The sequence below is a fragment of the Myotis brandtii genome, unplaced genomic scaffold, assembly GCF_000412655.1.
Source record: "Myotis brandtii unplaced genomic scaffold, ASM41265v1 scaffold363, whole genome shotgun sequence".
NCBI classification, from domain to species: domain Eukaryota; kingdom Metazoa; phylum Chordata; class Mammalia; order Chiroptera; family Vespertilionidae; genus Myotis; species Myotis brandtii.
This window is the reverse complement of record NW_005363938.1, coordinates 1,404,760-1,420,891: the sequence shown is the minus strand read 5'-3', so window position 1 is coordinate 1,420,891 and position 16,132 is coordinate 1,404,760. Positions and strand designations below refer to the sequence as shown.

The window sequence follows — 16,132 nt, the reverse complement described above, 5'->3', positions numbered from 1 at the left end:
TCTCCCTTCCTCTCTGTGAAAAATCAATAAAAAATATATTTAAAAAAAGAAAAGAAAAGAAAAAAGTGAAGTTGAGTAGTAAGAGAAAAGATCAACCATCAAGACCAAAGTGTTTGTAAATACACCTCCTGTGAAAAAGAGAAAGTTGAATTAATGTTTTCATGGAACTTTTTGGTACTCTATTAATACCAAAACAACAACAGAAGAAGAGACAAGGAATTTAGTCTCAAAGACCTCATAATAAGCAACATCCCCAAAGAACTTTAAACATTATGAACATTATGAATGGAATAACCTGATAACTGAAAGGTGTATTGCCATTTATTGTGTGATGCTATGTATGCAATAGAACCTACTTCAATTAATGTGTTAGCTGGCACAGAGGTTAGTCAAAGACTATTAAAGTCAGCATCAAACCAGTTATTCAGAATTATAGTTACTAGAGGCCTGGTGCACAGATTTGTGCAGCGGTGGGGTCCCTTGGCCTGGCCTATGGGGATCGGACCGAAACTGGCAGTCCGACATTCCCCGAGGGGTCCTGGAGTGCGAGAGGGCACTCTGCAAATTTGCTCAACAGATCCTGCATTGAGCGTCTGCCCCCTGGTGGTCAGTGTGCGTTATAGCTACTGGCTGGTCGGCCGGTCACTTAGGCTTTTATATATAGATAGCATTTTCCCCATTAGACCTAGAGCGTTTTCATTGAATACACATCAATAAAAAGTATTATATGGCCTGGCTGGTGTGCTTCAGTGGTTGAGCGATGACCTGTGAACCAGGTCACAGTTTGATTCACGGTCAGGGCACATGCCAGGTTGCAGGATTGATCCCTAGTGGGGGGTGTGCAGGAGGCAGCCAATCAATGATTCTCTCTCATCACTGATGTTTCTCTCTCTCTCCCCCTCTCCTTTCCTCTCTGAGATCAATAAAAAAATATTTTTAAAAAAGTATTATATGGCAAAGGATTACAAGCAATGGTGTGATAACGAGAATTTCTTTTATCTATAATAAATATAAACAAAGCACAGTCACCTATGAGGAAGGGAGTTTGGATTTTCAGGTCCTTGAGCTCCCTGATTTACATTCCAGCAAATCCAGAATGACCACGGTGGAGGTCAGCTCTGTGTGTCTGTGTTTTTCAGACATGGCTGCCCCATTAAGAGAAACCATATCGAACAAGCAGTAAGTGCTACCAACATGGACTGAGCATACCTGAGGAGAATATTGACTTTGGGGAAACCTTCCCATTTTTCTCTGCATTCTGGACACTCTGTTTTCTTTGAAGAGGTCCACCATAAAGCTAGGCAGTGCCGGCAGAAGCTGTGCCCACAGTTCAAGGTGGTGGGGTTAATCAGGATGTCGTAACAGCAGTGGCAAGAAAATTCACTAACAGAAATCTGAGGGCTGGTGCTCTCGAGGGGATCATCTTTCTCAAGGGTCATCGTGTTCAGGTCATGTTGCTGAGACTCCTCCATCTCTTAGCAAATTGTGGGATTCACAGGCATAGAAAATTTCAGACTTAGAAAACTGCTGTAAAGCATCATTAAATCTAGAAAAAGAGAGAGACAGCAACAGAAAAAGGACAATTAATTTAGTAGGTATTTGAGATTTACTGCCATTAAATTAAAGCTAATTTTTAAATGCGACAAATTTGATTTCTAAAAATTCACATTCCAAAAACCAGATAAACATTATTGAATTTCTTCCTGGCCTGTCTTACTTTTGAAAATTAGGTAAAGCAAAATAGTGTAGTGGCAAGTTCAATAGACTTGGGAGGCAGTGTGGAGAATTCTAGATCCTACTCTTTCACTAATTTCTTCTGAAAATGTAATTTCTCTAGTCTCAGTTTTCTCAATTAAAATCTTTTCAGTGGGTGTGATTTAAAATAAACCAGCTTCTTGGCCCGGTAAAATGTCTGGAGTTGGCAATAATAGATGTATTTCAGTTTGGCTCAGTGGATAGAGCGTTGGCCTGCAGACCAAAGTTCCTGGGTTCAATTCCGATCAAAGGCATGTACCTTGGTTGCAGGCTCCTCCCTGGCCTGGGCTCTGATCAGGGCTCGTGCAGGAGGTAATCAATTGATATGTTTCTCTCACATTGATGTTTCTGTCTTTCCCTCTCTCTTCTGCTCTCCTTAAAAATCAATGGAAAAATATCCTGGAGTGCGGATTAACAACAACAACAAAATGTATTTCATGTAAATAACACATTTTGTCCAAATAAATCTGCCTTTCCTTTAGGTAATTATTTATTTCATAGCCATTTGATTTCAGAGGCTCCCACAGGAGCAGTTCCAAGAAGTGAGTGACGCCTTTTTTTTGAGGTGCTCTGTGCCCGATCAACCCCACCATGGCTCAATATTACCCTTTCCTCCAAATCAACCCAAACATGCATATCATGCCCTTTGGATCTGGCCAATTTGGTGCCAGAGAAATATGCTAATATCACTAATACGCAAATGGCAAAGGATCCATTCTCTTCTTATTCTCATCTAAGGCTCATGAGACTTTTTTATTAAGAGGCAGTATGATGGAGAATACCATGGAGTTAGAATCTCAACTTTCCAACTCACTAGCTCTGTGACTGTGCATAAAATTTCTTGAGCTCCCTGGGCCTTTTTTCTCAGCTATGAAATGGTGGTAACAATACAAAACCTTCAAGACTTACTGTGAGGACTAGAGACCATGACAGGAAAGTGGCTAGGATGGTGTGTGGTTAAACAGGGGCTAAAAAATGATTATTCATTGTGTTCCCGGTATTATCACAGTGTAGGCACTATCGGGTGAGTTTCTCAATGTCGCTATTGTGAAAGAAAAAATGTAAATCAGTCACACTGATCACACTGAGCTCAGTTTACACTTTGCAGGCACAGTAGGTAAGAACACAAGTCCCAAGTCTGGCCAGTGTTGCTCAGTGATTGAGCATTGACCCATGCCCCAGGAGGTTGCCAAATTCAATTCAGGGTTGCAGGCTTGGTCCCCAGTAGGGGACATGAAGGAGGCAGCCGATGATGTTTCTCTCTCATTGATGTTTTATCTATCTCTCCCTCTCCCTTCCTCTCTCTGAAATCAATAAAAACATATTGAAAAAAAGAAAAGAAAAAAAGAACACAGGTCCCAGGATTGGGCTGCCTTGGTTCTTACCCCACCTCTGCCCTTTACCAGTTGTGGGTCTCGACCTCTTTGAGTCTCAGCTTTCTCAAGTATAAATGGGGGTGGTAATAGATTTACCTTATCAGGAGTTTTTTTGTTTGTTTGTTTATTTTTAAGATTCCAAGAATTTTTATCACCAGTTGAAGAGTCCATATTAACCTGAAAATATGGGTCACTCTGTATCACTAAATCAATCTTTTTTAAAAAAAGGCATTTTTCAATTACAGTTGACATTCAATAATATATTTGTTTCAGCTATTCATTAGGAGGTTTTAAGGATGAAATAAGAGAATGCAAGTAAAGTGCCTAGTACAGAGCTGGGCATATGGCAATTTACCTGATTTTCAAATGCAGTGATAAGGGAATTTTATCACCCTTTATAAGGTGAACATTTTTACATAGAACATGATAACACTATAATTTAAATTAGCAAATCTATAAACAAAGACTAGAAGAAAATACAATGAAGTATTAGTAGTGGGTGTGTTGAGTGGAGAGGGTCATGATTGTTTGCTTGGGTTTTCTTTGTACTTATGGAGTTGTTCTTAATGAAAATGTCTGACATTATAATAATTGTAAAAAATATATATATAAAATTATAAAAAGTATACTGTATTATATTTCTTTTGGCCAAACACTAATGGGAGATTTTCAACTCAGAATACTAACAGAACTAAATTTTAAGCTTAGTGTTAATTTAAATAAATAGTTATTTACAATTGATGGTAGCTAAGAGGGAAATAATTTTTTGTATAGGTCTATTAAAAACTGTTCTATTTGAGCCCTGACCAGTTTGGCTCAGTGGATAGAGCGTTGGCCTGCGGACTCAAGGGTCCCAGGTTCGATTCCGGTCAAGGGCATGTACCTTGGTTGCGGGCACATCCCCAGTGCAGGAGGCAGCTGATCGGTGTTTCTCTCTCATCAATGTTTCTAACTCTCTATCCCTCTCCCTTCCTCTCTGTAAAAAATCAATAAAATATATTAAAAAAAACCCAAAACTGTTCTATTTGGAAGAAAAGAATCTAAATAAATGTTCTTAATGACAAATTCTAAATTATTTCTGATAATCACATTTGCTCATTACTTATATGTTTAGGAACACTTTTTGTTGTTATTAATCCTCACCTGAGGATATATTTTCTATTGACTTATTTTTTATTTTAGAGAGAGCAGAAAGGAGGGTGAGATGGGGAGAGAGAAAAAAAATCAATGTGAGGACTGGGAAGGCTGGGGGCGGGGGTAGCAGAGAGTGAACCTGCAACCCAGATACGTGCCTTTGACCAGGAATTGAACCTGAGACCCTTTGATGCACAGGCTGATGGTCTAACCACTAAGCACCTTAGCCAGGGCTATTTAGGAACCTTGAAAAATTTTCTAAGTGCTTTACTTTGTGCAGTCTCTTCAAATTGCTAAAGAAGTGAGAGATCTTATATATAGGTTTCTGGGAAAAGAAATCATTTTGAGTAGTTTCTTTACTTGGTTAATAGTTATTAAACAACTACCATGTGGATAGTATCATCCCAGGAAATAACTGAAACACTGCTATTTATTGAACTTTTCCTATGAGCTTGGACATTGGGAAGGCCCTTTAGGTACATTCATATTCACATCTGGACTCAGTGTCAAAGGAAAGATACAAGGCTTCCATTGAGGGCTGGGCAAGGGGTCAGAAAAGATGGGCCTGACTTGGGCGCTGCTCTCAGTATTTTCATGGGGAGCAATGAGTGATATAGGAGCTACAGGTCAGATACAGGGTTTTATGTGCCTGGTTAAAGACAGGTGAGCCAATGGGAGCACATAAAGGTTTCAGAGGCAATGAGATCAGATAGCTGTGCATTAGGATAATAAATCTCATCAAGAAGGATTAGGTTGGAACAAGTTACAAATGAACTGTTATCACTGCTGGAACTAAGGTGACAAAAATGAAAATGGCAAAGGTAGTAAAAGAAAGGGATCAATCTATCTAGAAGATGTTAAGAAAATAATTTATGGGCTCTGGTCGGGTAGCTCTGTTGGTTAGAGTGTTGTCCCGATACATCAAAGTTGTGAGTTTGATCTCTGGTAAGAACACATACAAGAGGCAACTGATGAATGCATGAATAAGTGGAACAAATCGATGTTTCTCTCTTTTCTCTAAAATCAATAAAAACAGAATAATAGTATTTCTAATAATAATAATAATAATAATAATAATTTGTGGACTTTGGTGCCTAGAGAGAAAGAAAAATCCAAGATGCTGGCTAGGTTTCAGAACTGGGGAAGAACAGTACATCTGATAGAAAGAGGTCACTGTAAACAGATGGGGCCATCTTGGAAAGGTTAGTTGGATTTTAGAAAAGTTGAGTTTGAGGTGATGTACAACTGTCTAGTGAGCAACTGGAGACAGAAACAGAAGTTGGGAGTTAAAAGTGAGGCCAAATGCCCTGGCCAATTTGGGTCAGTGGACAGAGCATTGGCCCATGGATTGAAGGGTCCCAGGTTCGATTCTGGTTAAGGGCACATACCTTGGTTGCAGATTCGATCCCCAGCGCTAGTTGGGGTGTGTGTGGGAGGCAACCAATCGATGTGTCTCTCTTACATCAATATTTCTGTCTCACCCCTCCCTTCTTCTCTCTCTATAAATCAATGAAAAATTGCCTCAGGCCTATAAATCAATGAAAAATTGCCTCAGGCGAGGATTAAAAAAAAAAAAGAGTGAGGCCAAGTGTATGAATTTCAGTCATTTGCAGAGAAATGACTGTATATGAAGTTAATTTCTCACAAATTAGCCTTTTAAAACTAGAATGCCCCAATAGTTCCTAGCTTACCAGATCTGAAAGTTTGTTTTTCATGAGAGAAAACAAATCACCCACTGACATCAAAGTGTATTTTATAACTCATATTTTGAAAAATTGAGGTGGCCACTGTTTTATAATTGTCTTCAACAAACTAAAAACTGCATGGACTTTGGACTACACCTTAGGAATTTGGCTAGTTTCATTTTACCCTAAATTCAAAAAGTGAAAGTTAACAGAAAAAATACACATCTTAACCAAATTCAGTAGATCTTTTCTGCTATTTCTACCTGTATGTATTAGGGTTATTTCCATTTAAAAAAAAAAGGCAGTACTTCTAAAGGATGAAAGTGCCTCTTCAGTGATAAAATCGAGCTCAGACACTAAAGTTCCCAGCTGTGGGTTCTGACTAAACACACCCTCCTCCACTGGTTGTGATTAAATGCCTCTTTGAGAAGACCCAGTGTTCATGAGGATGCTTATAGCTGTTCTCAAGCACACTCACCAGCAGGTTGGAGCTGCGAGGTTCCTGGCTTTTTCTGAGCTGCTTCACAAGTAAGTATGTGTTAGAACATCCCTGTAGCCTCCTGGTCTTTTCCCCTTGTCTCAAAGGCCTTAGGGAGACGGGGGCCTATGGTTAGGATTGTGGCAAGACAGTCATCCCATTCCCACCTTGAGTGCCCCGTTCACATGGATACGCTTCGATTTATGTCTAGTTATCACATGAAATTACAAGTGTTAACTACCTAGTTCAAAACTAATGGAAAGAATGCCTGAATTTGGAAAAGTCCACCAAACTTCAAAGACAAGTTTAAGTTTTTTAAAATAGATTTTTTAATTGATTTCAGAGAGGAAGGGAGAGGGAGAGAGAAACATCAAACAGCTGCCTCCTGTACGCCCACTACTGTGGAGGGAGCTGGCAACCTAGGTATATGCCCTGACTGGGAATTATTGAACCTGTGATCTTTTGGTGCATGGGAGATGCTCAACCAACTAAGCCAGGGCATCAACAAAATTTTTTGTAGTTGTTGTTAATCCTCACCTGAGGATATTTTTCCATTGATTTTTAGAGAGAGTGGAAGGCAGTGGGGAAGAGAGAGAAACATCGATGTGAGAGAGACACATTGATTGCCTTCCACATGCCCCAACTGGGCTAGGGACTGAACCTGCAACTGAGGTACATGCCCCTGACCAGGAATCAAACCCATGACCCTTCAGTATGCAGGCCAACACTCCAACTATGAACCACATTGGCCAGGGCAATAATTTTTAAAATTACTGCTTCTATTCTGCTTTAGACTCAGAGGATAGATAACCCTACTAAGCAGACGCAGTGTGTGAAAGGCTCTGGAGGAACATGAGGGCAGGGATTAAGTCTAAAAATTCTAAGTAGGCTTTATTGTCATCATATCCCCAGAGACCTAGGTCAAAATGAACGGAGTGAGAGTTTGTGGGCTCTTCTATGAATCAAATATTTTATACAAGGTCTTTAAAGACACTTATTTTAATTTTTGGAGTTATTATTTACTTCCTGATTCTGAGAGACTGTGTGATGCACCTCAGTTTTAAAATCTGAAGATAGGACCTGGCCGTTGTGGTTCAGTGGTTGAGTGTTGAACTATGAACCAGGAGTTCACAGTTGGATTCCGGGTCAGGGCACATGCCACAGTAGCAGGCTCTGATCCTCAGCAGGGGGCATGCAGGAGGCCGCCGACCAATGATTCTCTCTCATCATTGATGTTTCTATTTCTCTCCCTTTCCCTTTCTCTCCGAAATTAAAAAAAAAATTAAAAAATATATTCATGTATATATAATAAAATCTGGAGATAGGTTGTGAGACCCAGTTCCACTATTTAAGAACCATGAGATCATGGAGAAATAATTTATTCTCTCCAAGTCTAACATTAGCATATGCAAGGAACGGGGTTACTACTGCCCACCTCATAGGATGCATGTTAGTTGTGGCACTTAGGAAGTGTTTACTAAATGTGGTCTCTTCTTCCATATCATATTCCAGCTGGATAACACTTCCCAACTCATACAACTGAGGAATCCCTAAAGTTGTTCTCATGTCCATGCCATATAATCAACTCATTCTAACAGCTCACCAATGTAACTTTTAAAACACCTGGAGACATTACTTCCTGAAGAACATACCATCTCTAAAATTTCAGTGTTAACAAATGACATACAATCTTAAAAAGTATTAATATGTGAAATATGGCATGAATATCACATATATGAACAAACTGTATAGTTAACCTTTTCTAAGATGTTCATGGGTCTGGTCTATTGGTTTTGATAGAAAAAATGATCACAGTCTCCAATAATGGGCAATTTTAAGATATCTATCACCATAACCTTTTTTTATGGTTTTCCAAAGAAATACCTAATTGGCATGTATAGTTATCGGAAAAAAATCTATGAAAAAAGGGGGCTGAGATACAATCTCCCAGTAATTAATTCTATGTAATGAAAGAACCTGGAATGAACTTGGCTATTCCTCCTTTGGAAGCAAAGTTGTCTGATCTGGTCAGTATCCAGAGGGCTACTATCTCATGATTACTATGCTGTTACCTGTTTGATTCTTTAGTCACCCAACAGGCACTCAATTAATACATTTTATTGAGTTTATAACAAAAGAATGCATTAATTCTGAGTTCAAGTTAAGAATTTTTACACCTTAGCTTATAAAGATTCATTATGTAATGATTATTAATTCTCTAAGACTGTGGTTGGCAAACTGCGCCTCACGAGCCACATGCGGCTCTTTGGCCCCTTGAGTGTGGCTCTTTCTAAGCCTTAGGAGTACCCTAATTAAGTTAATAACAATGTACCTACCTATATAGTTTAAGTTTAAAAAATTTGGCTCTCAAAAGAAATTTCAATCGTTGTACTGTTGATATTTGGCTTTGTTGACTAATGAGTTTGCCGACCTCTACTCTAAGAGATCATAATCTTCAAACTGGTTTGTTCAGTGGTATATAATTATAATTCTACCTCTTCATTCAACAAGATGCTTGTTGTGATTAGAGTACATACCTAATGCTTTAGGAATAATTCTTTGAAGAGCAAATTTATAGGGATTCTAGCCTGAAAATTATGATCTCAATCATTTCTTAGCAGAGCTGTTCACTACAAGAATAAAAATATTTTGGCTTTATATGGGCCTCTAATTAGACCATTTCTTCTCAATACACATTACCTGACATCAGAGAATATTCACAATTGCTAACATTTACCGAGCCCTTAAATGTGAAAGGCATAAGAATCCCAAGGGATAATTATTACTATCATCTCTATTTTATAGACAAGAAAATGGAGGCCCAAATCCTGGTCTGACTTAAAAGTTTGTCTTCATAACACTACATTATCCCAATAATGTAATCAATAACAGTTATTAGTTCAAAGGACCGAGTTGCTGCTTTATTATCAAGGCCACATCAGAGAGCTGCTATTGCAAAGCTGAGAAGTCCAAACTAGTGAAAACAAACTAGAATCTAACAACACTGCATTTTGAAACATGAACTCTCACATGTGACTCCTAAAGTGAGTATGCTGTCTAGGAGATAAATAAGCAAACATTCACAATAGAAATAGGGGTGAGGGTGGTTGGGAGCACCCCATTTCTGGCACCCAAATCCACCTCTGGGGACATCACTATAAACACTACCCAAATACTACAGACATTAGTAAATGTTCAAAGAGTGACTATGCATTTCTAGTGACTATGAAATAAAAAAATAAAAAAAAAGTGCCCAAATGTAAGCAGGGCAAGAGTCAGCAATGGCAATAAAAGAGACTTACGTGCACTTCTGGCAGGTGGCAAAAACTGGCTTTCCTTAAGAGAAGCCTTTACAAGAGAAGCATTTCCAGGCTCTTAGCATACAGAACCTTGTGTTTCTCTGGCTCCAAATAGATCTTCTTTCTGGATGAGGTCAGAAATCACTAGGACAAAGGTGGCTAGTAGCTCACTGGATGTTGACTTGCTGCCTGAACTTTTGCACCCGTGATTTACTGCCTATTAGTGGTGTTGAGCAAGAAGAAAGAGCACATTGAGAAGGGTGTCCTGGCTCTCTCTAGAGACTGTCCTCTTTCTTTTCTGTTACACAGCATATATTCAATGACCTATCCTGTATTAAATGCTGTAGAAATACAATAACTCAGAAAGTTATAAAAAAACTACTGGTAAGTACCAGTAAACTATACTTATAACTCTTGTTTATAAGCGATTCTATTATGATTCACATATTAAAAACTGACATGTCCTTTTCAGGTTTAGCTTGCTCTTACACTTTTTGCACATTACTGTTTGAGTAGTCTTTGCCTCTTTGACTAAATCCTGAGGTCAGAAACCAACTGATAGAATTCCATCATCACCCCTGAGTTGCAGGCACAAAGCTGGGCTCCAGAAATTTGTAAATGAAAATCAAATCAACAAAAATTGACTCCCTAACACAGTAATTTCCTAGATCCTCCATCAGAATCACCTGGGAAGTTTGATGATAGTAAATGCTGGTTAATATCCATAACAACTTCCAGAGTGCTCAAACCAAACAATTCACTACGCATGTGCGCTCGGAGAGGACTCTGGGGTGTGCCTTGAGGGGCTGGAAGAGGGAGTAAACCTCCTTCCTATTGGCCTTTCAGAGGGGAAGAAGATATCACAAAGAATATCTGGGAGGGAGGCTCAGGAATGCACATGTTAAACAAGCCCCTCAGGAGAGATTCGCATGCACACAGACGTTTGGTAACTATACAGCTGTTCTGTACAGGAACATCGCCTTTTATTGTGCTTCTATTTATTGCCATTCACAGATGTTGCATTTTTAAAAATTAAAGGCAGGACCCTTTACCAGCAAAAAGATTACAACTTGCTTTATTGTGATACTTGCTTTATTGAGGTGGCCTGGAACCAAAACCGAACCCAAAATATTTCTGATGTAGGCCTGTACAAAAAACATTTATATGCCCTAAATATATGTTTCAGACAACATATGGGTAAGGTATGAACAGAACAGTTTCAGTAACACTACTAATCTCATGTGCTCCTCTCTCTAGTCCCTCCACTCACCACTGCCCAAACCATCCTCCTGAAACACAATTCTGACCAAGCCCTTCCTTCACTCAAGCCAGCTCCACCAATTATTCGTTGTGTGACCTCAGGAAAATCACTTAGCCTTTGTTCCTGTTTCCTCATCTGTAAAATGGGGATATTCTAGCATCTTCCTGATAGGGTTGTTGATTAAATGAATTAACATGTACACAGCTCTGAGAATAGTGCCTGGCACATAGTGCAATTTTGTTAACTATATAGGGTTGTTGATTAAATGAATTAACATGTACACAGCTCTGAGAATAGTGCCTGGCACATAGTGCAATTTAAGTGTTAACTATTATTATTATTGTGATTATCCCCTACTATGCACCTATTCATACTCTAGTCCCACATATTAATTTCTGCTCCTTGCTCATTTTTCCATATCATACTGTTTCCTCCATCTGTAACACAGCTCCACACCATCTGAGCCAAGTGTCCAGCTGACAAGACCCAAATTAACTTTTTATTTGAACATCTTTAATGACTATATTCCCCCCCCCCATTAACCCTTCCTGCCTCTGTGCATTAATATACCAGTAACTTTTATCTGTGCATGTTTCCTCATCTCAAAGACTGTAATTTCCCTGGAGAAGCTGGTATAGTTCAGTCAGTATAGTTTCCAGAATGAGAGACCTGGGTTCCAAGGCAGGTCTCATTTATTCTCCCTGAGCCTCTAAGTTCCCATTTATAAGTTCAGGATAATAATATATACTCCGGCCCTGGCTTGTTTGGCTCAATGGATAGAGTGTCGGCCTGCGAACTGAGGGGTCCCGAGTTCGATTCCAGTCAAGGGCACGTGCCCAGGTTGCGGGCTAGATCCCCCGTGGGGGATGTGCAGGAGGCAGCCAATCAATGATTCTCTCATCATTGATGTTTCTATCTCTCTCCTTTGCCCTGCCTCTCTGAAATAAAATAAATATATTTAAAAAAATATATATATATACTCTGAAGGAGGCTTCAGTGATAACTTCTAACCATAGAAACTACTGTATGGTCTATAGGTATTAAAATTATTAATAGTTGTCCTTACTGAGTGCCAGCTATATAAGTAGTGCCAGCACCAAGCACTAGAGCTTTTTTAAAAAAAAAAAAAAAGGAAAGAAAGAATATAGAACTGGAGAAACAGTATTTTATCAAGTTTATGGAGATAGGCAGGAAACAAAACAGCCATAACATAAACAAACCAAACAATTCACTACACACGTGCCTCGGGTGTGCCTTGGGGGGCTGGAAGGGGGAGTAAACCTCCTTCCTATTGGCCTTTCAGAGTGTGACATAAAGGCAACCCCCAATGGACTAACCAATGGGCTTCGGTGGGGAGGACCCAACGGCGACATTTGAGGGCACAACAGCTATTGACTCACTTCTCTTCACCAAAGTAGGAGGGCAGCCGCTTGGGGCACTGACAGGCCCTGCCTGCCAAAGATTCCGTTAGACACACAGCCTGAATCTCATTTGCCTATTTAAAAAAAAAAATAAAATTCCCTTTTGCACAAGTTCAGATTTCTGCCGGTAAGTACGGAACCACAGAGCTGGTTCTAGTCTAGCCCATCCCCAGTGTGAATGTGCGATTTCACTTTCGCCTTTCTGCGCGCCCGTTATCCTATTTTAAAACGGGAGCAATCGTTCCGTTTTGTGGCAGGTAGTGCCTCGCCAATTAGACCTGAAGCCCAGCCTGGCATGTATCAGGAGCCTAATACATTCTGATCGCATTGTCGCAGGCTGCGGCAGGTGCTCCTCGGGGACGCCAGTCGTCCCCCTTCATCGTGGAAGCGACGCCCCCTTCTCGCCCTGGGGAGATGCCGGAGCGACAGGCTGATGCTGACCCTCGAGGGGACACCAGCGAGGCCCGCCGACCCGCCGTGCCGACGTAGGGCTCCCGGGAAGGGATGGGGGAAGTTGGCCAAGAGGGGGGTCTGCGCCTCAAGGCCAGGGCTGAGGTTGCTCAGAACTCGGGCCTGGATCAGGAAAGCCCCGCGCGCCTCCTCGGACCTCGAACCCCACGCCCGTTCTGTACACCCCGCCCCGAATTCGAGCCTGGGTCGCCCTCTCGCTATCACCCGCCGCGCGGCTGCTTACCACTGCGCTCAAGCCGGGGCCCACCCGTCCGCTGCCCCAGGCTGGACCCCGCGGAAGTAGAGGAGGTGGCAGCTTCACTTCCGGAAGTAACCTAAGACGCCAGGGAAGGTGCCCGGGGCTCCGACCATAGAGGAAAGGTCGCACTTGTTTCCCAGCTCCCCCACCCCGCGACCTCCCCGCTGCCTAGAGCGGCCACTCCCCGCCGAGGAGCTCGACGCATGCGTAGCAACATCGGCCCCGCCCCTTCCTCTTCAGGGACCCCGAAGGGGCAGTGCGTAACACCCCGAGGCTGAGGTTCCTGTATGTGTGTTCCATCCAGTCTGGCTGCTGTTTCTGAGTCTGGAGCAAATAGATTTACACAGAAATTAAAATAATATTACAAGTCCGCAGTGTACTTCGCATAGGTTTCTTTTTTTTTTTTTTTGCATTCACATTTCTATGCAGAAAATCAGAGGACCATGGCTAAAGTTCCATTTACAGTATTAAGAATCGGAATTAAAATGACTTTACCACTTTGTTTCCTCGAGCCTCTTGATACGTTGAGAATTCATGCTGAGTTAATCTGTTTTAAATGGATGGTCTGGAGATTGTTAAATTGGTCATTTGGATGACTTCGACCTATGAAATTGGCAAAGAGTAAAAAGATTTGGTAATGACCTGTGTCAGTGCCGGAAGTGTGTGAACTCATTTTCTGGAGGATAATCTGGTAATAGGTGTCAGCATGTGTGTGTGTGTGTGGGTGTGTGGTAAGATATACGTAATATAAAAGTTACCATTTTTTTTTCTGTTAAGTGTACAGTTCAGTGGCATCAAGTATATCCACAGTGTTATGCAACCATCATTACCATCCATTTTCAGGATTTTTTTCGTCTTCCCAAACTGAAATTCCATATCCATTTAACACCTCCTCATGGTCCCCTTCCCCCAGCCTCTGGTAACCACCATTTACTTTCTATGTCTATGAATCTGACTACTCTAGGTACCACATATAATTGGAATTGTACAGTATTTTATTATGACTGGCTTAATTCACTTAGCAGAAATGAATTGAACCTGCAACCTTTGGTGTACAGGACGACACACCAACTGACTGAGCAACACAGCCCGGGCAGAATTTCCTTCTTTTTAAAGGCTGAATAGTATTCCACTGTATGTACATATCACATTTTGCTTATTCATCTGTTGATGGACACTTGGGATGTTTCCACCTTTTGGCTATGGTGAAAAATGCTGCTAATAAATGGATTAGCAAATAGATTTACCCAGAAATTAAAATAATATTACAAGTCCGCAGTGTACTTTACATAGGGTATTTTTTTGCGAAGTTCAAAAACCTCTGCTTTCAATTCTGTTGGTGTATACCCAGAAGTGGAATTGCTGCATCATATAATTCTATTTTTAATTTTTTAAGAACGACCATAGTGGCTGCACTATTTTACATTCCCACCAGCAGTGCAGGAAGTTCTAATTTCTCAAAAAATGGATATAAAATGGTAACTTATTGTGATTTTGATTTGCATTAGTGACATTGATCATCTTTTCATGTGCTTGTTGGCCATTTGTATATCTTCTTTGGATAAATATTTATTCAAGTCCTTTGTACATTTTGTAATAGGATTGTTTGTTTTTGAGTTGCTGAGTTGTAGGAATTCTTTATATGTTATGGATATTAACCCTTTATTAGATATATGATTTGCAAATATTTTCTCCCATTCCATGCATGGGTTGCCATTTCACCTTGTTGGATAGTGTCCTTTGATACACAAATGTTTTTAATTAAAAAAAAGTATATATTTTTAAAATAGATTTTTATTGGTTTTAGAGAGGAAGGGAGAGGAAGAGATAGAAACATCAATGTTGAGAAAGTATTATAGATCAGCTGCCTCCCCCAGCCACCCTACTGGGGATTTGATCATCTTTTCATGTGCTTGTTGGCCATTTGTATATCTTCTTTGGATAAATATTTATTCAAGTCCTTTGTACATTTTGTAATAGGATTGTTTGTTTTTGAGTTGCTGAGTTGTAGGAATTCTTTATATGTTATGGATATTAACCCTTTATTAGATATATGATTTGCAAATATTTTCTCCCATTCCATGCATGGGTTGCCATTTCACCTTGTTGGATAGTGTCCTTTGATACACAAATGTTTTTAATTTAAAAAAATATGTATATATTTTTAAAATAGATTTTTATTGATTTCAGAGAGGAAGGGAGAGGAAGAGATAGAAACATCATGTTGAGAAAGTATTATAGATCAGCTGCCTCCCCCAGGCCCCTTACTGGGGATTGAGCCCCCAACCCGGGCATGTGCCCTTGACTGGAATGGCACCCGGGACCCTCCAGTCCCCAGGCCCTTCAGTTCCCAGGCCGCTAAAAATGTATTTCTATTGATTTCAGAAAGGAAGGGAGAGATGGAAACATCAGTGATGAGAAAGAATCACTGATCTGCTGCCTCCTGCAGGCCTTCTACTGGGGATCCAGACCACAACCCAGGCATGTGCCCTCACTGGAATAGAACCGGGAACTTCTGTTCATACGTCCGAACTCAATCACTGAGCAACACTGGCTGGGCCCTCATTACCTTTTTAAATAACACTCTCACATTATTATTATTATTGTATCATCCTGCTCTTTCTCTTCAAAAAGATTATCATGCTTCCAAGTGGCAAGTTTGATTCCTGCTTGACTTTCTCCTCTTCCCCCAAGTTAAGCTCCAGTGGGGCCAGCGACCTTGTCTTCTGTTCATCACTGTATCCGCATTCCTTCCAGAGTGCCTGGAATATAATAGGAACCCAGGAAATATTTGTTCCTTGATTGGATGTCAGGGTATGCATATTTCTTCCAAACAGAACGCCCCACGACCTGGCCTCCTAAGTTAGATCGCCTATGGCTAGGGACTTCGATAGCCACGCCCCTCCTCTGTCCCTGGAAGGAGTGAGGGAAGCCCCGCCTTGGCCCCGCCCCTACCGTGACGCTGGCGCACGTGACTGCGCGCCGGCGCGCGCTGTTCCCGGAAATCGCCGCTG

General features: G+C 40.8%; 1 protein-coding gene across 4 annotated transcripts in view; it reads right to left on the bottom strand.

Annotated features, from left to right (window-relative positions):
* Positions 1 to 13,323, bottom strand: part of BFAR (bifunctional apoptosis regulator) — a 28,054-nt gene extending 14,731 nt beyond the window's left edge. The window contains exons 1-3 of one of the 4 annotated variants that reach the window (XM_005871985.2): positions 13,104 to 13,323; positions 12,389 to 12,483; positions 1,210 to 1,546 (exon numbers count right to left, since the gene is read on the bottom strand). In XM_005871985.2, coding sequence (XP_005872047.1) covers positions 1,210 to 1,472 — 263 coding nt within the window. In that variant the 5' untranslated portion in view covers positions 1,473 to 1,546; positions 12,389 to 12,483; positions 13,104 to 13,323. Of the gene's footprint in view, positions 1 to 1,209; positions 1,547 to 6,428; positions 6,538 to 9,730; positions 9,945 to 12,388; positions 12,484 to 13,103 lie in introns of all 4 variants that reach the window. The other 3 variants (XM_005871983.2, XM_005871984.2, XM_005871982.2) reach the window with 3 other exon arrangements.
* Positions 13,324 to 16,132: the final 2,809 nt, after the last annotated feature.